The sequence below is a fragment of the Akebia trifoliata genome, chromosome 6 (assembly GCF_017979445.1).
Source record: "Akebia trifoliata isolate Shusen 1 chromosome 6, ASM1797944v1, whole genome shotgun sequence".
In the NCBI taxonomy this organism is placed as follows: Eukaryota; Viridiplantae; Streptophyta; class Magnoliopsida; order Ranunculales; family Lardizabalaceae; genus Akebia; species Akebia trifoliata.
The window spans coordinates 24,767,733-24,793,114 of record NC_141380.1 but is presented as its reverse complement, the minus strand read 5'-3'; the positions used below and the strand labels follow the sequence as shown (position 1 = coordinate 24,793,114).

Below are 25,382 nucleotides of genomic sequence, written 5' to 3'. Positions count from 1 at the left end.
TTAATCCACTCATTTTAAACTCCCCATCCTCTTCTCATTTTCAACCCAATCATCCTGGAAACCCATTCCACCACACAATCTACCAACCCCTTAAACAAAAACAAAATAACCAAAAATCAAGAAACAAAAGAGGATTGGGAGACTTACTTTAATAGATTGATGCACGAAAGAGGTTTTGGATGATTCGAACGATCTCTAGATGATAAGATATGTGTCCATATGGCTGGGTAACTTCAAACGATAGGCATTAGCGTTGATCCTCTCAATAATGTCCAACAGATCAATCTTCTTAGCACAAAGTTTATTGTACTCTCCAACAGGAAACCTATCTTTAGTCAAGACAGCCCACACAAAGTCACCCACCTCAAATTCCACATGTCGACGCTTTTGATCAGTTGCAGCCTTGTATTTAACTTTGGATTCCAGCAACTTGATTCTAGCAGTGATCGAGGATTAAATCCTGAGATGATGGTAAAGGGGCTGAAACCTGTACTTCTATTGACAGTGCAGTTGTATGCGAATCATGCTTAGAATAACTTCTGATCCCATGACTTCAGATTAGACCCTACGAGGCTGCGTAACAAGTCTCCCAAGGAACAGTTGACACCTCAGTCTGACCGTCATTTTGAGGATGGTAGGCACTGCTAAAGTCGACTCTTGTGTTGGTGAGTCTCCATAATAACCTCCAAAAGTGACAAAGGAATTGAATGTCACGATCGGACACAATAGAATGTGGAAGACCATGAAGACGATAAATTTCTTGAAATTATAGTTGGGCAACATGTACGGCATTCGTAGTCTTCTTGCAAGCAACGAAGTGTACCAGTTTTGAAATTGATAAACCAGTACGAACACATAAGCCAATTCCTTGTTGTGTACGGGGAAGGCCTAAAACAAATTCCATGCTCATGTCAGACTATAGTTGGGTGGGAACAGGAAGAGGCAAGTACAACCGTGCATTAGTTGCCTTTCCGTTGACCATATGGCAGATACGACAGTTGTTGATGAACCGGTACACTTCTCGGCGCATAGTTGGCCAAAAGTAAGAATTGGATACAAGCTGAAATGTCTTGTCTCTTCCTACATGCCCTTCATCATGCATCTATTTGATGATTTTCAACCTCAAGCTAGAATTAAAAATACATAATTGTTTACCTTTAAAGAGAAAACCATTATGAAGAAGAAAATCGGATTGCTTGCCCTGTACATCCAATATATCTAGATATGAGTTGCTCAGCATTTTCGGTTAGGTGGTTACGAGTCACTAACTTGTAGAATTATTCTGTGCAGTCATCCATAGATCTGGCACCTTTACGTAAGTTCTGCAACCATTGGTACAAAACCCTCGCGTAGTTGTGAGGCAAGACGGCTTCACGTGTTTGCTTATTTAGTTTTTCCCATGTGCATATTTTTGTTTTACCCTATCTGGATCGAGTAAGCTTAGTTTGTTGCCACCAAGTAGCAGCTCGTCCTCGGAACTTTGCAACCAACGAAGGAACTCACTTGTCGCAGGTACCTCCTTGAACTCCAGGATCTCTTCCACTGTGTTGATCCAATCCAAGAACTCCTTAGGTTGCAAACTACCATGGAAATCCTTTTTTTTTTTTTGGAAAGGTAACTACCATGGAAATCAAGTATGTCAGACTTCATCCCAGATTCCCTTCTCCTAGATTCATACTTCTCCCTCCGCCTCACCCGGCAATCAGCAAAGGGAGTTTCAGAAATTTCCGATTCCACATCGGAACCCTATTTGAGTGTGTAACCACAGCAGTCAAAGCGGCCATCTGTTGGGTTAAGATTTCAATCTGTCATGTGAGCCTTGCTGCATCATCACGTTCATGAACTTCTCCCGAAGGATGTCATTTTTGAGTCATGTCTAATCTGGCTCTAATACCAACTGACACAGGGTTGGAGAAGAACAAGTGATGAATCTGGCTACAAAACGCAACAACCTTCTGTAATTAATCAAAGCTCTCCAAGGAGAACCCAAAAAAATGGCAGACAAAGTAAATAAACTTTTGTTTATTAAATTCTAAAGGAAAAATGTTGCAGAAAACTTACTTTCTTCACAACTTGGACCAAGAACAGCCAAGAATCAAAAGAATAAAATAGAAAAGAAAAACCAATGAAACAGAACACAAAGGTACCAATCTTATTGCTTGCTTACACAATAGAAGATTGAAGATGAGATTCAGCATACTAAAAAATTAAGTTTTGGCTGCCCACATTGGCTTGGTTCTGTGAGCAATCGGAGGTCATCTTCTGCTGATATTTCCACACATACACGAGCATAGGAAAAGCGTTTCTTCTCCTCCGTAGCTATATCAAAGTAGAGAGGATTCCCTACTGCCCTTGCAGCACACCAGAGACCTTCTACTGTCCTAAATTGTTTGGGTAATTTGTAAAGCTTAATCCAAACAGGGAGTTTAGCTGCCTCCCTTTTATCCAACTCAATCAGTTTATTCCAAGGCCTGGTAATCAGCAGCTTCCCTCCCACAAACCATGGGCCATTTTCCAGGACTCTAAACTTATCTTCGAGGTCCTCGAACTTCCATGCCACCTTTTGGTTTCCAAAGTCTTTCCATGTTAGTCTTTACCACTGTCAAAGGGACTTTAGCATTGAGGAAATGGCCTACAACACAGCTCTCACAGAACGCAGCTCCGTTAGCTACAACTGATTCAGGACATCTCCGTTAGCTTTGAACTCATTTTAATTTAACACCAATAGTTAAATTCTGTACACACAGTTTGTAATACACTTAAATGAAAATCCCTTCAATATATATTAAGTACACTTAATTAACACATCAAAATTTTCTATCTATGTCTATTACACTTTCATACATGTATAAACTTTTTCTTACTTCCATTGCCAAAACTCAACAACTCAGGTCAAAGCAATAAGCTAGCACTGTTTTGGATTCTTAAAACAGTAAAATATGAGAAACTAGCTACCACCATCCATTCATCCGATGCTGGTTGCGGTTCCCATACCGTACAAGGAGACTTTTATGAACACGGCCTTTTGTCTTGCTTTTTTGCAACTCCACGATCTGTATCTTCCGTTGTTTCTTAACTGTATATGTATAAGAAAAATGTATTAATCCATCAGATTGCCTACAACACAGGTTGCCTAAAAATTAATAAAAGAAAAAAAATTATTTGGGGACTCATAAGGGTGTTGAGTTTAACCATTTTCAGCATGTTGATAGCCTTCCCGCAGTTTCCTCTTTGCAGATTCCAGTTTTTGTAGTAAAGCTGGATCTTCGTCTGAATTCTTCGATTTCTAATAGTAGAACAAATGAGAAATTTAGATGGATATATAATTTGGGTTGAAATTGAAAATTAGAAAAGAAAATATTCCTGCTCTTAGAACACTTACATCTTGTTGAACAGAGGTGGACTTATTTTGAATTCTGAATGCAATTGGTCCCTCCAACTGTGGCTTCTTCTTATCGTTAGTGGGTTGGTGCCCCAAACATAGCGTTGCTGAATCATCAGTACTTTTGGAGGGTCTGATTACAGCAGGTTCTTGTACTGTTGTCATCCTATTATACTGTCCATTGTTGTTCTCTGTATTGTTGGTGAGAACATTTGCATTATCATGAGGTGGTTGTATTTTTAGAACAAAGGGTTGTTCATGTTGGTCCCTAACTTCGATAGCTGATGGTGTAACCTTGATCCATTCATCTACCACTTTCTTCCACTCACTGCAATTCACAGTAAAATATATATATAGTTAAACTCTAAAGAGGAAGGATGTGTTGTGTTAATTCTAAAAGCATAATTAGATTGGTAAATCATCTAGCAATTGTGGGTAGGGGAAGGCAATAGACCGAAGAAATACATGTAATTAATTAAAGTGAAAATAAGATCATTTTATTTGATCATACATGATTAGAGTCTGAGAAATGTTACGAATCTGCTCTGATTTGTGCTTCTTCCGGAGAGAGTTGACAACCTTTCCAATCTCTGTATCCTATAAATTAAATCATCAGAAAAATAATTAAAGGAACTCCATGAATGCACGAGAAGTAGTCCACGAACTTCTCTAGACATCAAGGAAAGAAGGAAAAAAAGAAAAAAAAGAAATGAATTCAATTAAAGAATCCAATCCAATTTCTTAAAATAATGAATACAATTCAAGCCAATCCTAATCAACAAACAAGATTTGTTTGTAACAAAAGTTTTAGTTTTAATTAAGGATTCAAACCTGGAGGGTCTGGACAGAGATAGCCATTAATTGAAGTCTCTTTAATGATTCCAACAACACCCCATTATTAGACTGTTAGCAACAACCAGCAAAAAATTAGAACCAAATAAAATTAAATTCAAAAAATTATGTAAGTACGTAGGCAAAAGATAATAAAATCTTCGATACATAAACAACAGAATTTCAAATTGTAACCAAACAAACATGGAGAATATTTTTGGAAATATAGACTAGTTAATATATTTGTAAAGAGACAAACCTCGTCTTTATTATTGGATAGAAGAAGATGTTCTTTGATCCTCAGAACCTCCCCAATAATATTCAAACTCTCATCCTTTGATGCCGTGATCTCTCGTTTCACGTTCTTCTCATTACCATGATCATGATCATTATTCTTTTTATCATTGGTATCTTTCCTTTCATCATCATTCTTATGATCACACATAACAAAAATAGAATTTAGTCATTAATTTGTACTTTGAATAATTATAATTAATATATGAAGAAAAACTATGATTACTACTACCTTAGGCTGAGGCTGAGAGAGCTCTATAGTATTAAGAAGGTCTATTTTATCATATTCCAAGTGGTTTTGACAATTAGAAACCCTTTCTTTGTCAACAAGAGATAAGGTTTTATTAGAAGAATCGACAACACAATCCGATATAATAGTTGGTGTAGCCTCGATCCATTTGTCTACCACTTTCCTCCACCCACTGCAATATTCAAATTTAAAGTTGATAAAAAACAAACAACTCAAGAATTTTCAAAAAAATGAATTAATAGACAAAAGCAGAGTTTGCTAATTAGCTGATGTAGTCCATTAAATTAAGTAACATGGCATGTATAACCTATTAATTAATTAAAGTGATAATAATATCATATATTTTATTTGATCATACATGATAAGAGTTCGACAAATGTTACGAATCTGCTTAGATTTGTCCTTCTTCCGAAGAGAATTGACAAGCTTTCCAATCTCTGTATCCTGAAAATTAATTGAAGGACCTCCATTATGTATATGAGAAGTGGTATCCAATACATCAGAATGAGAAGGAACTTAACTTAAAAGATATACCAAATTTGTAATTAGTTGGGGATTAACTACAAGTAATATATACATTAGATTATAATTCAAACCTTGAGAGTCTCAAAAGAGAGTTCCATCAATTGAAGCCTCCTTAATGATTTCAACAATATCCCATCAGACTGTAAGCAACAACCAGTTAGAAGTTAGAACCAACAAATTAAAAAAGAAAAAAAATAATAATAATTGAAATATGTATGTAACCAAGCAAACATCGAACCATTGACTCTTTTCTTTCTAACCAACCATTGAGAACTTAATAATTAGTAAAATTAAAGTAGAAAAATGTTGATTATTAATTAAGAGATAACTAGGAAACCTGATCATCATTATTATTGGATAGAAGATGAAGAAGAAGCTGATCTTTGATCTCCTCAACCATTGAACGTTCATTTTTAATATTCTCCTCCTTTGATGATGTCGCCACTTGTTCAACAATTGGTTGTTTCACTTTCTTCTTCTTCTCATCATCAGCATCATCATCATCATGATCACTCTCATATTGATCATCAGTACAGTTTTCACTATCATCATCACCATCAGAGCCAGAGGAAACAATAGTGTTAGTGTTAAACCCAAGTAACTCAGCAATATCATCCTTTTGAGTCCTGAATTTGTTTGGCCAATCCAAAGCCGCGATGTAGATTCCATATTTGATAACCTCAAAGATATCAGAATCATGAGGAGCAGACTTGAAGAAGTTACGCCAACTATCCATCGTCTTAAAATGGTTTCGCCAGTTATCGTCAAGATACCCAAAATGAGTAGCCATTAATTTCTCACCACCGCGTGCAACTGTTATTTTGAGGTAAAAAATAAAAACCCTAATGGAGAGAATTGCAATGGAGAAAAAAAAAAATGGAAACAGAGCCGTAACAGAGCAAGAGACGAGAGGAGAGAGTGACTTTGTGTCTCAATCTCAGATATTTTTTGTTTTTGTTAGTAAGAGTGAGAAAAGCAGAATAAAAAAATGACTAAAAAAGGTTTGATCTTTTCAAAAGTTAGTTATAACTCTAGAAGTTGTCTTTTGAAAGGAGTAGAAGTCTAGAATATGAAAAACTATATTCAAAAGAAGCTTGTTCATTAGAGAAACACATAAATTAGAAATTGATGTCCTTTTGATAATTTTAATTTACTGAATTCTAGTAAAATAATTAGAATACCTCTAATGTTGATAATACACTCAAAAAGCACAAAAAATTACTAGAATACCTTAATAAATATATAATTACACTATATATATAATAAATTTATATTAAAAAATTATAAAAATAATTATTTTAATTTAAATAAATTTATAAATTTTATAATTCTATCGAAATTTCAACAGCGTCTTCTCTTTAAAATGGACATATGAAAGTTTTCTAATAAAGAAAATACCTTCAAAATTCACAATCCAATATCCACATAAATATGAAGGATGTTTTGGTAATAAAATAGTGATGATGAATTGTTTTTTATCTTTTTAAAGTATAATTTGGGAAAGATGGAGGTTATTTTTGTAGTAATCCCTTTTTGGAAGAAGAAGGTTATTTTGGTAGTAATCGCCTTATGGAAGATGAAGGGTATTTTACTAATTCTCTTTAATCTTTTAATGTTAAGTTTGGTTAAAATTTTAATTAAAGATAAAGAGTATTTTGGTAAAGATAAAGGGTATCTTAGTAAAGATGAAGAGTATTTTGGTAATCTCCTTTTGTTTTTTATGATTAAGTTTAGTTGAAAATTTGATTAAAGATTAACAGTATTTTGGTAAAGATGAAAGATATTTTGGTATTCCCTTTGGTTTTTTAAGGTTAAGTTTGATTGAAAATTTGATTAAAGATGAAGAGTACTTTGGTAAAAATGAAAGGTATTTTAATAAAGATGAAGGGTATTTTAATAATTTTCTTTTATTTTTTAAAATTTGGTTTGGTTGAAAATTTGATTAAAGATGATGAGTACTTTGGTAAGATGAAGGGTATTTTGATAACTAGTACACTTGAACTGTTTTATGTTTTTGGCTTCGCGTAAAAACCATTTGAAGAAGCTCCTCTTGAACGACTTCCATTAAGAGTTGTTTTGGACTACATTGAATAACCAAATTTAAGTATGGATATTATCAGTTCAAATTATAATACCTAGCGTTGCCTAGTTTCAAAACTCAACTCGACTAGAATGTCCATTGAGTTGAGCCAAGTCCAAAATTTGTGAATCAACTTGGATGAGTCATATACACTATATAATTTTTCAATAATTTACAAGTTGGATCAGCCCATTCCAAAACTTCTAGCCCCAGTTTACAAGTTGAAAAATCGTGGACCGTCCATTTTTTGTATACCATTTTTGATGGGGTTAGAAGTTTTGGAATGGGCTGATTTTTGGTGATGATGATCTCCTCACCGTAGAGATCATCCTCACCAAAAATCAGCCCATTCCAAAACCTCTAACCCATGTTTTGCAAAATGTTTGTTGCTAAACATTTCATATATATATATGGGAGCTGTTCAACAGCCCTAAAGTTTGCAAAACATTGTGCCAAACATTTTTTAAAACATAGGTTAGAAGTTTTGGAATGAGCTGATTTTTTGTGAGGATGATCTCTATGATGAGGAAATCATCCTCACCAAAAATCAGCCTATTCTAAAACTTCTAACCCCATCAAAAGTGATTTATAAAAATTGGATGGTCCACGATTCTTCAATTTGTAAACTAGGGTTAGAAAATTCAAAATGAGCTGATTTTTGGAAAGAATGATCTTTTCACTGTAGAGATCATCCTCACAAAAAATCAGCTCATTCCAAAGCTTCTAACTCATGTTTTGAAAAGTGTTTTGCACAATGTTTGGCAAACTTTAGGGCCATTGAAGGGTGTTTTGGTGAAGATGAAGGATATTTTGATAATCCCTTTTTATTTTTTTAAGATTGAATTTGGTTGAAAATTTGATTAAAGATGAAGGATATTTTGATAATTATCTTATGTATTTTAAGGTTAAATTTGATTGGAAATTTGATTAAAGATGAAGGGTATTTTGGTAAGGATAAAAGGTATTTTGATAATTCTTTTTAATTATATAAGGTTAAGTTTGGTTAGAAATTTAATTAAAGATGAATGGTATTTTTGAAGATGAAGGGTATTTTGGTAATCTCTTTTTATTTTTTAAAGTTAAATTTGGTTAAAATTTAATTAAAGATAAAGGGTATTTTGGTAAAGATGAAAGGTATTTTGGTAATCTCCTTTCATTTTTTAAAATTAAGTTTGGTTGGAAATTTGATTAAAGATGAAGGGTATTTTGATAAAGAGGAAAACTATTTTGAAAGATAAAATGTATTTTTGTAAATATGAAAGGTATTTTGATAATCTTTTTTTGTTGTTTAAGGTTAAGTTCGGTTGAAAATTTAATTAAAGATTAAGGGTATTTTGGTAAAGATGATGGGTATTTTGGAAGATGAAGCATATTTTGATAATCTCCTTTCGTTTTTTAAAGGTAAAGTTTGATTGAAAATTTAATTAAAGATGAAGGGTATTTTGATAATTACACTTGAATCGTTTTACGTTTTTGGCTTCACGCAAAAGTCATTCGAAGAAATCTCTCTTGGACAACTTTCATTAAGAGTTGTTTTGGACTTCATTTAAAATCCGCAAGAGCAAAAAAAAGCCCAAACAAACAAGCCGTAAATCATCCTTGATTAGTAATTCTTATCAGTTTGATTCGTAACGTTTTTTGACAAAATAAATAAAAAATCCACTTAACTAGGATTGGCATAAAATCCAACAATTGGAAATTATCCTTGGCGTGATTATCATGCCCTATTTCTCGAGTCATATATACCCAATTCCAATTCAATTTTAACCCCAAATTTAAGTACGGATATTGTCAGTTCAAATTATAATACCTAGCGTTGCATAGTGTCAAAACTCAACTCAACTAGAATGCCCATTGAGTCGAGTCAAGTCCAAAATTTGGGAATCAAACTGGACGAGTCAATATTTTAAAAATAATTTTGTTGAGTTTTTTACTTGATTCGTTGCAGTTTCAAGTTGACTAATATAAACTGCTGAGTTGACTCAATAATGTTGGAATTGACTTGAGAAGGTGATTCCATCAAACTTTTGACTGCATTTTAACCACAAAATCCACTTGAGTGAGTCCATTCAATTGATTTTTGATTCAATTTGACGGGTTTAAAATTATGATTCGGATTGGATTCCTAATTGATGATATTTGGATCGACTAAGATGGTCGATAATATTTGATCCATTTCATTTAATGATTGCTGCATCTGTATCATACGGTTCTGCTCCTAAAGTGAGTATCCAAAACAACAAAATCGGACCTAAGTTAGTTTATCCAACCTTAGCTTGAGCTTGAGCTTCAAAATCAGGTTGAGCTGGGGTCAACCAAAGTTCGGTTGGACTTGTTCAACAACCCTACAATCTCCAAATCCATCAATGAAAGAATACCTAGAAAAATCATACTAAATCAAAGTCCACATTAATAATATCCAATTGCTCACAAGCCATAATAATAAGATAAAATGATAATAATAAATTGAAAATGACTTGTTCAACAACCCTTGATATCAGTACCATTAATAATGACTCTTCATTTTGAAGAAATTTGTGCACCATATATGAACATGTGTGGCAATGGACTCAAAAAGAAAAAAAAAAAACCATTTTTATTTTTTCCTTGTTATAGGAAGAAGCGTACAAAATGATGATGAGGTGAAGAAGAGTACAATAAGGTCATTGAGATTAAATTAGTAAATCAACAAGCAATTTCATATTATTATCCATCATTCAATTCAAATATTCAATTTGGAGAAGAGAATGGATAGAACAAATACATGCAATTAATTAAAGTGATAATAAGGTCATTTTATTTGATCATACATGATAAGAGCTTGAGAAATGTTACGAATCTACTCTGATTTATGCTTCTTCCAAAGAGAATTAACAAGCTTTCTAATTTTTGTATCCTGCAAATTAAATCATCAGAAAATTAATTAAAGGAACTCCATGCATGCATGAGTAGTAGTCCACTAACTTCTCCAGACATCGAGGAAGGAATGAAAGAAGAAAATGAGAGAATCCAATTTTTTAAAACATGAATAAAAAATCAAACCCACATCACGAAACAACATTTTTAACAAAAGTTTTGGTTGAGAATTCAAACCTAAAGAGTTTGGACAGAGATAGCCATCAATTGAAGCCTCCTTAATAATGATTCCATCACCAACCCATCAGAGTGTAAATTGCTTATTTAATCAGAACCAACAAAAGAATATGGAAAGTGTAGACCAAAGTTAATAAATTAAATCCTCCATTTAATAACAGAGTTTCAAATCTAACCAAACAAAGCCCTAAAATGGAAAACTTCTTAAAACCAAACTCAATATTTCAATAGAAATTCCGCCAAAAAATAAAAATAAATCCGAATTTGAGAATACGCAATTGAATCCTTCTAGAGAACCAAGAACAGAATTATTAAAACTAGCTAGTAGTAATGTAAAGAGGCAACCCTCAAGTTTATTATTGGAAAGAAGAAGACGCTCTTTGATCCTTAGATACTCCTCAACAATCAAAGTCTCATCCTTAATCTCCTCCTTCGATGTTGTGGCCTCTTTAACAAAGTGGTCATTAATATTGCTTGATGTCTTCACATTCTTCTCATCACCAATCTGAAGGGCACTAATATCTTTCCTTCCATCACCATCAGAAACAGCACTACTACTACTATCACTTCCAATATCAAAACCCTTGGTACTGTTATTAAACCCTCCTCCAATATTTTTATCTTCATCTCCATCTCCTATTACTGTTGCTAATTCAAAATGATGATGAATTGAACAAGAGTACAACCTTTCCACAATTTGAGCTCTTTGACTCTAGAATTTGTTGGGCCAATCCAAAGCAGCTATGAGGATTCCATATTCGATAACCTCAAAGATGTCTGAATCTTGGGAGCACTCTTAAAATAGTTCCTCCAACAAATATCATCAACCTTACACTAAACAATATGTTAAAACTATCATTAAACAGACAAAAAATATTTTTTCGTAGATAAATTTGAAAAATATCTTTTTAAAAATTGAGAAATTTTTGAGCGAGATCATTTACAAAAAAAATTTATAAAATAATTCAACGAAGATACAACTTTTAAAATTTTTAAAAACAAAACCTAAGCCCCGATGGATTGACATGGCTTCAAAGCGTCAATGAACTATCCTCTATCTTACTTATTTTTCTAAACTATTTTAGGACCATGTCACTCCATATTTCCTTTCACGCATATATATATATATATATATATATATATATATATATATATATATATATATATATATATATATATATATATATATATATATATATATATATATATATTTATTTATTTATATATGGAAATGTTCACCAACAAATATTTTGGCAAAACATTTTTCAAAACATGGGTTAGAGGTTTTGGAATGGGGTGATTTTTGGTGAGGATGATCTCTAAGGTGAGGAGATCATCATCACCAAAAATCAGCCCATTCCAAAACTTCTAACCCCATCAAAAATGGTTTACAAAAAATGGACGGTCCACGATTTTTCAACTTGTAAACTGGAGGTAAAAGTTTTGGAATGAGCTGATTTTTGGTGAGGATGATCTCCTCACCGTAGAGATCATCCTCACCAAAAATCAGCCCATTCCAAGACCTCTAACCCATGTTTTGAAAAATGTTTTGCCAAAATGTTTGTCAAAATGTTTGTTGCTGAACGGGGCCCATATATGTTTATAATTACTTTCTTTACCTCTCCATCGGCTTGTCAACTAGTTGCAGTGCTTCAACCACTTTCTTTCTTTTCTTCTGGCTAGGCTCTTTGGCCATAGTCACCTTTGCTGGCCTCTTTTGCCCCATTATTGGGCTCTTCTCCCTACTTTCACCTCCTCATCCTCAAACCCTGCAATAGCCTGAATTTTTACCTTTTTTTACTTCTTGTCTCGCTCTTCCTCGTCAGCCTGCTTTTTGGTTTCTTCTTCTTTGACCTCGAAATCAATATCGTCTACATCTTCAAGTTCCCAAAAAATCTTGGTCTCCCAGCAACCTTTACATCACACCCCAATCCATTACTTGATCGGTTACCAAATAGCTTCCTTTCAACGTCCATGAGGTGTGAGTAGGGATGTTCTAAGCACCAGTGCCATCTCTTGAGTTTCCTTTCAAGATCCAAGACAGGGAGAAGCACTGAGTCTTTACGTGATGCTGAAGATATCCATTATACCCTGGGGTCTTTACCCCAACCCTGCCGTCCGTTGCAACTTTCACCGTCTCTACCTCTGGGCAATCGAAGTATACCTTCTTCAAATATTTGGTCGTCAATCATTCCTCCCTTCTAAAAGCATAGGGAACATCCTGAGCACACCGGAGTTGTAGAGCTACCTGGTGTGGGTTATACGTCACATGTACTACCCGGTCATTCATTATTCGTTTGCTTATGACCAACGAATATGTAGGCATCCCAATCAAGTAGTCGAGCATGACCATCCGATGGATATAGAGCTAGGCCACCCCCTTTCCACTCACCTTCTCCAAGGACTTGAACAATGGTTTGACTTATTAGTTGTTTTGGGCATACGACCTCCACACTAAGTTCCATATTCCATTGAGCCATTCGAGGCATTGCAGTGTGTTCCTCTTGGCTGATTTCTCGTCACCATAACAACCACCCTAGTAAATTGTCTTCGAAACAACCCCATCTACTAGCCAAGGGCCAGGTCAGGGAACCTTTGATATGCTTATTATTGTCTACTAGCACTTCCAATATCAAAACCCTTGGTATTGTTATTAAACCCTCCTCCAATATCTTTATCTTCATCTCCATCACCTACTACCGCTGCTAATTCAAAATGATGATGAATTGAAGAAGAGTACAACCTTTCCACAACTTGAGCTCTTTGACTCTTGAATTTGTTGGCCCAATCCAACGCAGCTATGAGGATTCCATATTCGATTACCTCAAAGTTGTCTGAATCCTGAGGAGCACTCTTAAAATAGTTCCTCCAGCAATCATCATCAACCTTACACTAAACAATATGTTAAAACTGTCATAAAGCAAATAAAAAATATTTTTTCTTAGATAAATTTGAAAAATATCTTTTTAAAAATTGAGAAATTTTTGAGTGAGGTTATAGGCCAAATTTTATTGAGCGAGATCATTTAAAAAAAAAATATATAAAATAATTAAACAAAGACACAACTTTTAAAAATTTTAAAAACAAAACCTAAGCCCCAATGGATTGACATGGCTTCAAAGCATCAATAAACTATCCTCTATCTTACTTATTTATCAAACCTATTTTAGGACCATGTCACTCCATTTTTCCTTTCAAGCACATGTATATATATATATATATAAATTATTACTTTCTTTACCGCTCCATCGGCTCGTCAATCGGTTGCAGTGCTTCAACCACTTTCTTTCTTTTCTTCTGGCTAGGCTCTTTGGCCATAGTCACCTTTGCTGGCCTCTTTTGCCCCATTATTGGGCTCTTCTCCCTTCTTCCACCTCCTCATCCTCAAACCCTGTAATAGCCTGAGTTTTTACCTTTTTTTACTTCTTGTCTCTCTCTTCCTCTTTAGCCGGCTTTTTGGGGATATTTTAATATTTTTCTAGGGATTTTTTGTAACATAATCCCCTTGTAAATCTATAGATAGGGAGGTCCTAAACAATGTTATTGGATCTTTTTCACTGACTATCTGGCATATTCACTGTAAGTTACTTTCTCTCTGAGAGCAAGAAAATAGAGACTCTGTCAAAATTCTATAAAAGTTTCAAAGAGCTTATTGGATCTTTTTCACTGACTATCTGACATATTCATTGTAAGTTTATTTTTATTTATTTAATTTTGTAACCATAGCTTAAAAATGTGCAATAATGCATCTAAAGCCATGAGACTCATTTCTCTTTTGCTATCTTTTTTCTTTTCATGCAAAATTCCATTGCAGGGAGACCATCCTGTTACTTGAGGAGGAGGATTTTGATCCACCACCCTTGTGGCGGGAACAAAGGAAAATAACTCAAGTGACTTCTCTTATCTTTTGATTCCTTTTTTTTTTCTCTTTCTTTCTCCTTACTTCTCTTGAAAATTGGTATGGGGTAGTGATGATGGTATTATTCTTGAAGATTGGTTGGATAAGATGAAGTAATACCCCATAGACGAGAGTTGTGAAAGCCTTAACTTAGTTGATAATACAATTCGAGAACAAGCCTCATCATCACTACTGTCTTTTGAGATGATTTAAAGAGAATTGCAGAGAGGAGGAGAGAAGGTTGGGATCAAAGGAGGGAGAACACCTACATAAATTGTATATTCGATATTTTTATCTAAGAATAAATTTGCTACATCATGAATCATTGGAGAGAAAAAGGGATTTTACTAATTTTATGTTCATTTGTGTATAAAACATAGCTTTAGGGCATCAAAGATGGGGTTAGATCTTTTCCCATTTTCTCCCTCACACAAAATCTCTCTTTTTTTCCCTCTCTATATCTTTCTCATGGGGCTCCCTCGTCTTCCCTTAACTATTGCAACGTCCCCCGAACGATCGTCCAATTGGTTTCGGTGGGGTGTCGGATCCACTTCACCCTTATCCTCCACATACTCAAGCAAAAGCCTTATTTGCATTTTATCCCTGAAACATTGGCAATGTTGGGGAGGTGGTTCATACGAACGATCTAAAATAATAACAAGAGTTGTGAATGTCCAAACTTTATACATAAGCTGTTGTAAAACATACACACCTAGCCATCTCACACTGCAACTTGGGTGGAGTTGGGTAGGTCGGAAGGTAAACCCATGTTCAATCGAGCCAGAGTTAATTTATCTAACCTTAACATGAGCTTGAGCTTCAAAATCGGGTTGAGCTCGGATCAACCAAAGTTGGGTAATTTTGGGACTTGTTCAACAACCCCAAAATCATTAGTAAATAAAATCGCGTACAACCTCCAAATCCATCAATGAAAGAATATCTAGAAAAATCATACAATATCAAAGTCCACATTAACAATATCCAATTTCTCACAAGCCATAATTATAAGATAAAATAAAAACAATAAATTGAAAATTTTTCTCGATGATGCTTCTTTTCACTCCTTAGCCCATAATATCAATACCATTAATAAAATGACTCTTCATCTTGAAGAAATTTGTGTATACCATATATGAACACGTGTGGCAATGAACTCAAAAAGAAAGAATATAAAAAAGAAAAAGAAAAACTCATTTTTCTTAGTTATATAAAGAAAGTACAAAATGATGATGAGGTGAAAAGAGTACAATAAGGTCATTTAGATGAGATTAGTAAATCAACAAGCAATTTCAAATTAGTATTCATCCATCAATTCAAATATTCAATTGTAGATTGGGGAAGAGAATAGATAGAAGAAAAACACGTAATTAATTAAAGTGATAATAAGGTCATTTTATTTTATCATACATGATAAGACTCCGAGAAATGTTACGAAGGCACAACTTGGGAAATTTTTTAAAAACAAACCCTAAGCCCCCGATGGAGTGACATGGCTTCAGAGCGTCAATGGCGTGTCCTCTATCTTGTTTTTCTAACCTATTTTAGGACCATTTCACTCCATTTTTCCTTATATATATATATCTAAATTAGTATTTTCTTCACCTTTCCGTCGGCTCGTCAACTAGTTGTCGTGATTCAACCGCTTTCTTTTCTTCTGGCTAGGTTCTTTGTCCATAGTTGCCTTTGCTGGCCTCTTTTGCCCCTTTTATTGGGCTCTTCTCCCAACTGTGTTCTAAGCACCAGTGCCATCTCTTGAGTTTGCTTTCAAGATCTGGGATAGTGAGAAGCACTGAGCCTTTACGTAATCCTGAAGGTATCCATTATACCCTGGGGTCTTTACCCAACCCTGCCATCCGTTGCAACTTTCACCGTCTCTACCTCTAGGCAACCAAAGTATACCTTTTCCAAATATTTGGTTGTCAATGATTCCTCCCTTCTAAAAGGATAGGGAACATCCTGGTCATACCCGAGTTGTAGGGCCACCTGGTGTGGGCCACATGTACTGCCCGGTCATCCATTCTTTGTTTGCTTATGACCAATGAATACGTAGGCATCCCAATCAGGTAGTTGGGCATGACCATCCGGTGGATATAGAGCCAGGCCACCCCTTTTCCACTCACCTTCTCCAAGGGCTAGAACAATGGTTCAGCTTTGTAGTTGTTTTGGGCATATGACCTCCACACCAAGTTCCGTGTTTCGTGTTCCGTTGAGCAATTTGAGGCATTGTAGTGTGTTCCTCTTGGCCGATTTCTCGTCACCATAACAACCAACCTAGTAAATTGTCGTCGAAACAACCCCATCTTGACAAGGAACCTTTGCTACGCCTACAACTACAACAACCAGAAGGGCCCGTACACACTATTGGCCTTCTTTGCAGGCACTTCTCCATTGCCTCTCTTGCTAGCCCAAGTAACCAAATCTTCGTGCAAATCATCAAAGGCTTAGTATGTTGCACCATCATGGCCAAATAGACATCCTTTCCTACCAGTATCCATGCCACTACTGAGAAGATGGTACTGTTGAGGCATCGGGCAGGAGTGGCCAAAGACATTGAGAAAGTATATGAGGAAGGCGGCCACTTGGGACTCCTGGTAGTAGTATTGGCTATATTTAGTCCTCCAGTTCATCAATGATTGCTTCCTGTGGTCCTTTGTCTTCAGCATCTCTTTCAGGCTATTTAAGCGGACCATTTTCCCTTTTTTACAACGTCCAACTCAGCCTCAGGCACATATGCCACCTCTCTACCTACTAGAAGCCATGCCAATCTAATTGTATCTTCCGCAGTGAAAGAAAACTCTTTCTTACCTGATACGAATATGTGCATCCATATTTGACAGCTTAACCAACAAGGCCAATACAGGTTTGTTGTGGTAGACATCGTTCATGCTTATCTCCATTGCAATCATCAGCCCGGTATCGGCGAACCTTTTCTTCATATCTTTGTCCTTCAGGATACTGATTTAGCCCACTGCATGGACTCCCAGTTCTAAGTATACTCCATCTCAAGAAGAATATTCCTTTCTATTTCAGTTTGGTTCCAGAGTAAGGTCGTCCTTTCTATTGCTTGTACTCTAGCCCCCTTTGGGATGATAGTTAGTAGGAGGAACATCTGGCCTCTTCCACAACTTGGATAACATTCGGCTTGGCCACTTCCTCTTCAGTCTCCTTCCCGTGCACAATGGTGTCCACTGGCCACACCTTTAGAACAATAACAATGGGAGCTTGGGTGTCCTGGCAGTTGGAACAGTTGACCCTTGGATACCAATGGGGACACCTTAAGCAACAGTAGAGAATGCACTAGGTCCTTCCATTTTCAGATCTCCAACACAGCAAAACTGAACAATCTTGAGTAATGGGCACATTGAGACAGAACAACAGACCAGCATGTGTGGTGGTAATGACAGCAAACTGTATTTTAATCTCTCCTAGGGGACTCTGTGTGCTTTTTAGACATTAGTAATTGTTTTGGGTGAACAGAGGATGTCGAATTCAAGACAATGCCGAGGGTATTGATGAATATTTGACGGTAGAGGACTTATGGGTGTGACATGTGACAGTAGACAGAGCAATGCATGGTGGTTTTCCTTAACTAAAGGGAACATTTGGCTAAGTCTAAGAGCAAAGCTCAAGCGAATACATTCGCTTCCACAATCGGAGGCCATGCCCTTGTTCTTTTTGATCGTTTGCCCCTACATAAACTTTGTTGAAACCCACCCTAGACACCATTTCAGGTTCCCACTGCCAATATGACCTTTAATCCACTCATTTTAAACTCCCCATCCTCTTCTCATTTTCAACCCAATCATCCTGGAAACCCATTCCACCACACAATCTACCAACCCCTTAAACAAAAACAAAATAACCAAAAATCAAGAAACAAAAGAGGATTGGGAGAGTTACTTTAATAGATTGATGCACGAAAGAGGTTTTGAATGATTCGAATGATCTCTAGATGATAAGATATGTGTCCATATGGCTGAGTAACTTCAAACGATAGGCATTAGCGTTGATCCTCTCAATAATGTCCAACAAATCAATCTTCTCAGCACAAAGTTTATTGTACTCTCCAACAGGAAACCTATCTTCAGTCAAGACTGCCCACACAAAGTCACCCACCTCAAATTCCACATGTCGACGCTTTTGATCAGTTGCAGCCTTGCATTTAACTTTGGATTCTAGCAACTTGATTCTAGCAGTGATCGAGGATGAAATCCCGAGATGATGGTAAAGGGGCTGAAACCTGTACTCCTATTGACAGTGCAGTTGTATGTGAATCATGCTTAGAATAACTTCTGATCCCATGACTTCAGATTAGACCCTACGAGGCTGCGTAACAAGTCTCCCAAGGAACAGTTGACACCTCAGTCTGACCATCAGTTTGAGGATGGTAGGCACTGCTAAAGTCGACTCTTGTGTTGGTGAGTCTCCATAATAACCTCCAAAACTGACAACGGAATTGAATGTCACGATCGGACACAATAGACTGTGGAAGACCATGAAGACGATAAATTTCTTGAAATTATAGTTGGGCAACATGTATGGCATTCGTAGTCTTCTTGCAAGCAACGAAGTGTACCAGTTTTGAAAATTGATAAACCAGTAGGAACACATAAGCCAATTCCTTGTTGTGTACAGGGAAGGCCTAAAACAAATTCCATGCTCATGTCAGACCATAGTTGGGTGGGAACAGGAAGAGGCAAGTACAACCATGCATTAGTTGCCTTTCCGTTGACCATATGGCAGATACGACAGTTGTTGATGAACCGGTACACTTCTCTTCCTACATGCCCTTCATCATGCATCTATTTGATGATTTTCAACCTCGAGCTAGAATTAAAAATACATAATTGTTTACCTTTAAAGAGAAAACCATTATGAAGAAGGAAATCGGATTGCTTGCCCTGTACCTCCAATATATCTAGATATGAGTTGCTCAGCATTTTCGGTTAGGTCGTTACGAGTCACTAACTTGTAGAATTATTCTGCAACCATTGGTACAAAACCCTCGCGTAGTTGTGAGGCAAGAAGGCTTCACGTATTTGCTTCTTTAGTTTTTCCCATGTGCTTATTTTTGTTTTACCCTATCTGGATCGAGTAAGCTTAGCTTGTTGCCACCAAGTAGCAGCTCGTCCTCGGAACTTTGCAGCCAACAAAGGAACTCACTTGTCGCAGGTACCTCCTTGAACTCCAGGATCTCTTCCACTGTGTTGATCCAATCCAAGAACTCCTTAGGTTGCAAACTACCATGGAAATCTTTTTTTTTTTTTGGAAAGGTAACTACCATGGAAATCAAGTATGTCAGACTTCATCCCAGATTCCCTTCTCCTAGATTCATACTTCTCCCTCCGCCTCACCCGGCAATCAGCAAAGGGAGTTTCAAAAATTTCCGATTCCACATCGGAACCCTATTTGAGTGTGTAACCACAGCAGTCAAAGCGGCCATCTGTTGGGTTAAGATTTCAATCTGTCATGTGAGTCTTGCTGCATCATCACGTTCATGAATTTCTTCCGAAGGATGTCATTTTTGAGTCATGTCTAATCTGGCTCTAATACCAACTGACACAGGGTTGGAGAAGAACAAGTGATGAATCTGGCTACAAAACGCAACAACCTTCTGTAATTAATCAAAGCTCTCCAAGGAGAACCCAAAAAAATGACAGACAAAGTAAATAAACTTTTGTTTATTAAATTCTAAAGGAAAAATGTTGCAGAAAACTTACTTTCTTCACAACTTGGACCAAGAACAGCCAAGAATCAAAAGAATAAAATAGAATAGAAAAACCAATGAAACAGAACACAAAGGTACCAATCTTATTGCATGCTTACACAATAGAAGATTGAGATGAGATTCAGCATACTAAAAAATTAAGTTTTCCAAGCTAGAGGTTGAAAACGACTGGCTCTGCAAAGAAAAATCAAGGACTTTTTCGGTTACTTAATGAAGACTGTTTTGGCTGCCCACATTGGCTTGGTTCTGTGAGCAATCGGAGGTCATCTTCTGCTGATATTTCCACACATACACGAGCATAGGAAAAGCGTTTCTTCTCCTCCGTAGCTATATCCAAGTAGAGAGGATTCCCTACTGCGCTTGCAGCACACCAGAGACCTTCTACTGTCCTAAATTGTTTGGGTAATTTGTAAAGCTTAATCCAAACAGGTAGTTTAGCTGCCTCCCTTTTATCCAACTCAATCAGTTTATTCCAAGGCCTGGTAATCAGCAGCTTCCCTCCCACAAACCATGGGCCATTTTCCAGGACTCTAAACTCATCTTCGAGGTCCTCGAACTTAAAAAAGAACAGTCTATTGTCGTCTGAGTAGACTTCCATGCCACCTTTTGGTTTCCAAAGTCTTTCCATGTTAGTCTTTACCACTGTGAAAGGGACTTTAGCATTGAGGAAATGGCCTACAACACAGCTCTCACAGAACGCAGCTCCGTTAGCTACAACTGATTCAGGACATCATCCATGCCACCTTTTTCTGGTTTTGTAAAGTGAAATGCCCACACACACATCATCCCCTAACCCAGGAGATAGTTGTACTTCAAAGAATATACATAGAATCTCCAAGCTCAACTTCCACTAGATCAAGAGCTTTGAACTCATTTTAATTTAACACCAATAGTTAAATTCTGTACACACAGTTTGTAATACACTTAAATGAAAATCCCTTCAATATATATTAAGTACACTTAATTAACACATCAAAATTTTCTATCTATGTCTATTACACTTTCATACATGTATAAACTTTTTCTTACTTCCATTGCCAAAACTCAACAACTCAGGTCAAAGCAATAAGCTAGCACTGTTTTGGATTCTTAAAACAGTAAAATATGAGAAACTAGCTACCACCATCCATTCATCCGATGCTGGTTGCGGTTCCCATACCGTACAAGGAGACTTTTATGAACACGGCCTTTTGTCTTGCTTTTTTGCAACTCCACGATCTGTATCTTCCGTTGCTTCTTAACTGTATATGTATAAGAAAAATGTATTAATCCATCAGATTGCCTACAACACAGGTTGCCTAAAAATTAATAAAAGAAAAAAAATTATTTGGGGACTCGTAAGGGTGTTGAGTTTAACCATTTTCAGCATGTTGATAGCCTTCCCGCAGTTTCCTCTTTGCAGATTCCAGTTTTTGTAGTAAAGCTGGATCTTCGTCTGAATTCTTCGATTTCTAATAGTAGAACAAATGAGAAATTTAGATGGATATATAATTTGGGTTGAAATTGAAAGTCAGAAAACAAAATATTCCTGCTCTTAGAACACTTACGTCTTGTTGAACAGAGGTGGACTTATTTTGAATTCTGAATGCAATTGGTCCCTCCAACTGTGGCTTCTTCTTATCGTTAGTGGGTTGGTGCCCCAAACATAGCGTCGCTGAATCATCAGTACTTTTGGAGGGTCTGATTACAGCAGGTTCTTGTACTGTTGTCATCCTATTATACTGTCCATTGTTGTTCTCTGTATTGTTGGTGAGAACATTTGCATTATCATGAGGTGGTTGTATTTTTAGAACAAAGGGTGGTTGCTCATGTTGGTCCCTAACTTCGATAGCTGATGGTGTAACCTTGATCCATTCATCTACCACTTTCTTCCACTCACTGCAATTCACAGTAAAATATATATATAGTTTAAACTCTAAAGAGGAAGGAAGTGTTGTGTTAATTCTAAAAGCATAATTAGATTGGTAAATCATCTAGAAATTGTAAGTTGGGGAAGGCAATAGACCGAAGAAATACATGTAATTAATTAAAGTGATAATAAGATCATTTTATTTGATCATACATGATTAGAGTCTGAGAAATGTTACGAATTTGCTCTGATTTGTGCTTCTTCCGGAGAGAGTTGACAACCTTTCCAATCTCTGTATCCTATAAATTAAATCATCAGAAAAATAATTAAAGGAACTCCATGAATGCACGAGAAGTAGTCCACCAACTTATCTAAACATCAAGGAAAGAAGGAAAAAAAGAAAAAAAAGAAATGAATTCAATTAAAGAATCCAATCCAATTTCTTAAAATAATGAATACAATTCAAGCCAATCCTAATCAACAAACAAGATTTGTTTGTAACAAAAGTTTTTGTTTTAATTAAGGATTCAAACCTGGAGGGTCTGGACAGAGATAGCCATTAATTGAAGTCTCTTTAATGATTCCAACAACACCCCATTATTAGACTGTTAGCAACAACCAGCAAAAAATTAGAACCAACTAAAATTAAATTCAAAAAATTATGTAAGTACGTAGGCAAAAGATAATAAAATCTTTGATACATAAACAACAGAATTTCAAATTGTAACCAAACAAACATGGAGAATATTTTTGGAAATATAGACTAGTTAATATATTTGTAAGGAGACAAACCTCGTCTTTATTATTGGACATAAGTAGATGCTCTTTGATCCTCAGAACCTCCCCAATAATATTCAAACTCTCATCCTTTGATGCCGTGATCTCTCGTTTCACGTTCTTCTCATGATCATCATTTTTTTTATCATTGGTATATTTCCTTTCATCATCATTCTTATGATCACACATAACAAAAATAGAATTTAGTCATTAATTTGTCCTTTGAATAATTATAGTTAATATATGAAGAAAAACTATGATCACTACTACCTTAGGCTGAGGCTGAGAGAGCTCTATAGTATTAGGAAGGTCTTTTTTATCATATTCCAAGTGGTTTTGACAATTAGAAACCCTTTCTTTGTCAACAAGAGATGAGGTTTTATTAGAAGAATCGACAACACAATCCGATATAATAGCTGGTGTAGCCTCGATCCATTTGTCTACCACTTTCCTCCACCCACTGCAATATTCAAATTTAATGTTAATCGAAAACAAACAACTCAAGAATTAAAAAAAAAAAAAAAAAAATGAATTGATAGACAAAAGCATAATTTGCTAATTAGCTAATGTAGTCCATTAAATTAAGTAGCATGGCATGTATAACCTATTAATTAATTGAAGTGATAACAGTATCATATTTTTTTTTGATCATACATGATAAGAGTTCGACAAATGTTACGAATCTGCTTGGATTTGTCCTTCTTCCGGAGAGAATTAACAACCTTTCCAAACTCTGTATCCTGAAAATAAAATCCTCAAAAAATTAATTAAAAGAACTCCATTGTGCATAGGAGAAGTAGTGTCTACTACATCAGAATCAGAAATAAATTAATTAAAAAGATATACAAAAGTTTTAATTAGTTGGGGATTAACTTCAAGTAACATATATATTAGATTATAATTCGAACCTTGAGAGTCTCGAAAGAGAGTTCCATCAATTGAAGCCTCCTTAATGATTTCAACAATATCCCATCAGACTGTAAGCAACGAACAGTTAGAAGTTAGAACCAACAAATTAAAAAAGAAAAAAAATAATAATAATTGAAATATGTATGTAACCAAACAAACATCAAACCATTGACTCTTTTCTTTCTAACTAACCATCGAGAACTTAATAATTAGTAAAATTAAAGTAGAAAAATGTTGATTATTAATTAAGAGATTACTAGGAAACCTTATCATCATTATTTTTGGATAGAAGATGAAGAAGAAGCTGATCTTTGATCTCCTCAACCATTGAACGTTCATTTTTAATATTCTCCTCCTTTGATGATGTCGTCACTTGTTCAACAATTGGTTGTTTCACGTTCTTCTTCTTCTCATCATCAGCATCATCATCATCATGATCACTCTCATATTGATCATCAGTACAGTTTTCACTATCATCATCACCATCAGAGCCAGAGGAAACAATAGTGTTAGTGTTAAACCCAAGTAACTCAGCGATATCATCCCTTTGAGTCTTGAATTTGTTTGGCCAATCCAAAGCAGCGACGTAGATTCCATATTTGATAACCTCAAAGATATCAGAATCATGAGGAGCAGTCTTAAAGAAGTTACGCCAACTATCCATAGTCTTAAAATGGTTTCGCCAGTTATCGTCAAGATACCCAAAATGAGTAGCCATTAATTTCTCACCACCGCGTGTAACAGTTATTTTGAGGTAAAAAATAAAAACCCTAATGGAGAGAATTGCAATGGAGAAAAAAAAAATGGAAACAGAGCTGGAACAGAGCAGGAGACGAGAGGAGAGAGTGAGTTTGTGTCTCAATCTCAGATATTTTTTGTTTTTGTTAGTTAAGAGTGAGAAAAGCAGAATAAACTTTCTAATCTGCGCTTTCCAAGAAAGTAGCAACGAAAATAGAAAGTCGCTTTTTTATCCGTTGGTGCGACTTAAAAGATAACAGAATGATGAGGAGCAGTCTTAAAGTAGTTACGTCTTAATGATAATATTACTGCGGTGTTTCAAAGGCCATCCTACATCCAATACATCTTACTTTTAATATGCATTTCTCCTTTGAGCCCATTGAAAATGACTTAAATGTTTAAATTTTCTTGACCCACACACTAAGTGTTTGTTATTTTATATATATATATATATATATACATAGAGTAGCGTTCAATGGCCAACAGTTTGGCAAACACATTTTTCAAAACATGGGTTAGAGGTTTTGGAATGGACTGATTTTGGTGAGGATGATCTCTACGGTGAAGAAATCATCATCACCAAAAATCAGTCTATTCCAAAACTTCTAACCCCATCAAAAATGATTTATAAAAAATGGACGGTTCACAATTTTTCAACTTGTAAACTGGGGCTAAAAGTTTTGGAATAGGCTGATTTTTGGTGATGATGATTTCTTCACCGTAATGATCATCCTCACCAAAATCAGCCCATTCCAAAACCTCTAACTTATGTTTTGAAAAATGTTTTGCCAAAATGTTTGTTGCTGAACGTTTCCCATATATATATATATATGGGAACAAATCAAGGGACATGGAAAAATAAATGTAAAAACAATGTAACATTAATAAATTTTCAAAATATGGGTTAGAAGTTTTGGATTGAGCTGATTTTTGGTGAGAATAATCTCTGTGATGGGAAGATCATCCGGAAAAAAAATCAGTCCAATCTGAAACTTCTAACCCCCTTTAAAAGTGATTTAGAATGTGGA

At 35.6% G+C, this 25,382-nt stretch overlaps 3 protein-coding genes across 3 annotated transcripts; all 3 read right to left on the bottom strand.

Moving 5' to 3' along the window:
• Positions 1 to 2,745: 2,745 nt before the first annotated feature.
• Positions 2,746 to 4,673, bottom strand: LOC147400478 (putative mediator of RNA polymerase II transcription subunit 26b). The gene is made up of 6 exons (XM_086444520.1): positions 4,473 to 4,673; positions 4,214 to 4,285; positions 3,894 to 3,979; positions 3,383 to 3,710; positions 3,193 to 3,286; positions 2,746 to 3,076 (listed from the first exon to the last, which is right to left on the bottom strand). The coding sequence occupies exons 1-6, from the start codon at positions 4,656 to 4,658 to the stop codon at positions 2,952 to 2,954; spliced, it is 891 nt and encodes a 296-aa protein (XP_086300646.1). The 5' UTR covers positions 4,659 to 4,673; the 3' UTR covers positions 2,746 to 2,951.
• Positions 4,674 to 4,679: 6 nt separating this feature from the next.
• LOC147400477 (putative mediator of RNA polymerase II transcription subunit 26a) lies at positions 4,680 to 6,018 on the bottom strand. Its single transcript, XM_086444597.1, has 4 exons — positions 5,620 to 6,018; positions 5,354 to 5,422; positions 5,116 to 5,201; positions 4,680 to 4,929 (listed from the first exon to the last, which is right to left on the bottom strand). The coding sequence occupies exons 1-4, from the start codon at positions 6,016 to 6,018 to the stop codon at positions 4,680 to 4,682; spliced, it is 804 nt and encodes a 267-aa protein (XP_086300723.1).
• A 14,190-nt stretch (positions 6,019 to 20,208) lies between these two features.
• Positions 20,209 to 24,716, bottom strand: LOC147400476 (uncharacterized). The gene is made up of 10 exons (XM_086444519.1): positions 23,882 to 24,716; positions 23,616 to 23,684; positions 23,362 to 23,447; positions 22,978 to 23,167; positions 22,723 to 22,881; positions 22,464 to 22,535; positions 22,144 to 22,229; positions 21,629 to 21,959; positions 21,439 to 21,532; positions 20,209 to 21,322 (listed from the first exon to the last, which is right to left on the bottom strand). Exons 1-10 carry the CDS (start codon positions 24,332 to 24,334, stop codon positions 21,198 to 21,200), a joined length of 1,665 nt encoding a protein of 554 aa, XP_086300645.1. The 5' UTR covers positions 24,335 to 24,716; the 3' UTR covers positions 20,209 to 21,197.
• Between the last annotated feature and the right edge of the window lie 666 nt (positions 24,717 to 25,382).

What these genes read in the sequence shown, in the direction of transcription:
- LOC147400477 (XM_086444597.1), bottom strand. Translation starts at nt 6,018, where the DNA reads ATGGATAGTTGGCGTAACTTCTTCAAGTCTGCTCCTCATGATTCTGAT. An exon ending in CCAATAATAATGATGATCAG is followed by an intron (nt 5,423 to 5,619) that starts GTTTCCTAGTTA and finishes TGTTGCTTACAG; the next exon opens with TCTGATGGGATATTGTTGAA. An exon ending in ATTTGTCGAACTCTTATCAT is followed by an intron (nt 4,930 to 5,115) that starts GTATGATCAAAT and finishes TGAATATTGCAG; the next exon opens with TGGGTGGAGGAAAGTGGTAG.
- LOC147400476 (XM_086444519.1), bottom strand. Translation starts at nt 24,334, where the DNA reads ATGGCTACTCATTTTGGGTATCTTGACGATAACTGGCGAAACCATTTT. An exon ending in CCAAAAATAATGATGATAAG is followed by an intron (nt 23,685 to 23,881) that starts GTTTCCTAGTAA and finishes CGTTGCTTACAG; the next exon opens with TCTGATGGGATATTGTTGAA. An exon ending in TCTCTGTCCAGACCCTCCAG is followed by an intron (nt 22,230 to 22,463) that starts GTTTGAATCCTT and finishes TTTAATTTATAG; the next exon opens with GATACAGAGATTGGAAAGGT.
- LOC147400478 (XM_086444520.1), bottom strand. Translation starts at nt 4,658, where the DNA reads ATGTGTGATCATAAGAATGATGATGAAAGGAAAGATACCAATGATAAA. An exon ending in TATCCAATAATAAAGACGAG is followed by an intron (nt 4,286 to 4,472) that starts GTTTGTCTCTTT and finishes TGTTGCTAACAG; the next exon opens with TCTAATAATGGGGTGTTGTT. An exon ending in ATTTCTCAGACTCTAATCAT is followed by an intron (nt 3,711 to 3,893) that starts GTATGATCAAAT and finishes TGTGAATTGCAG; the next exon opens with TGAGTGGAAGAAAGTGGTAG.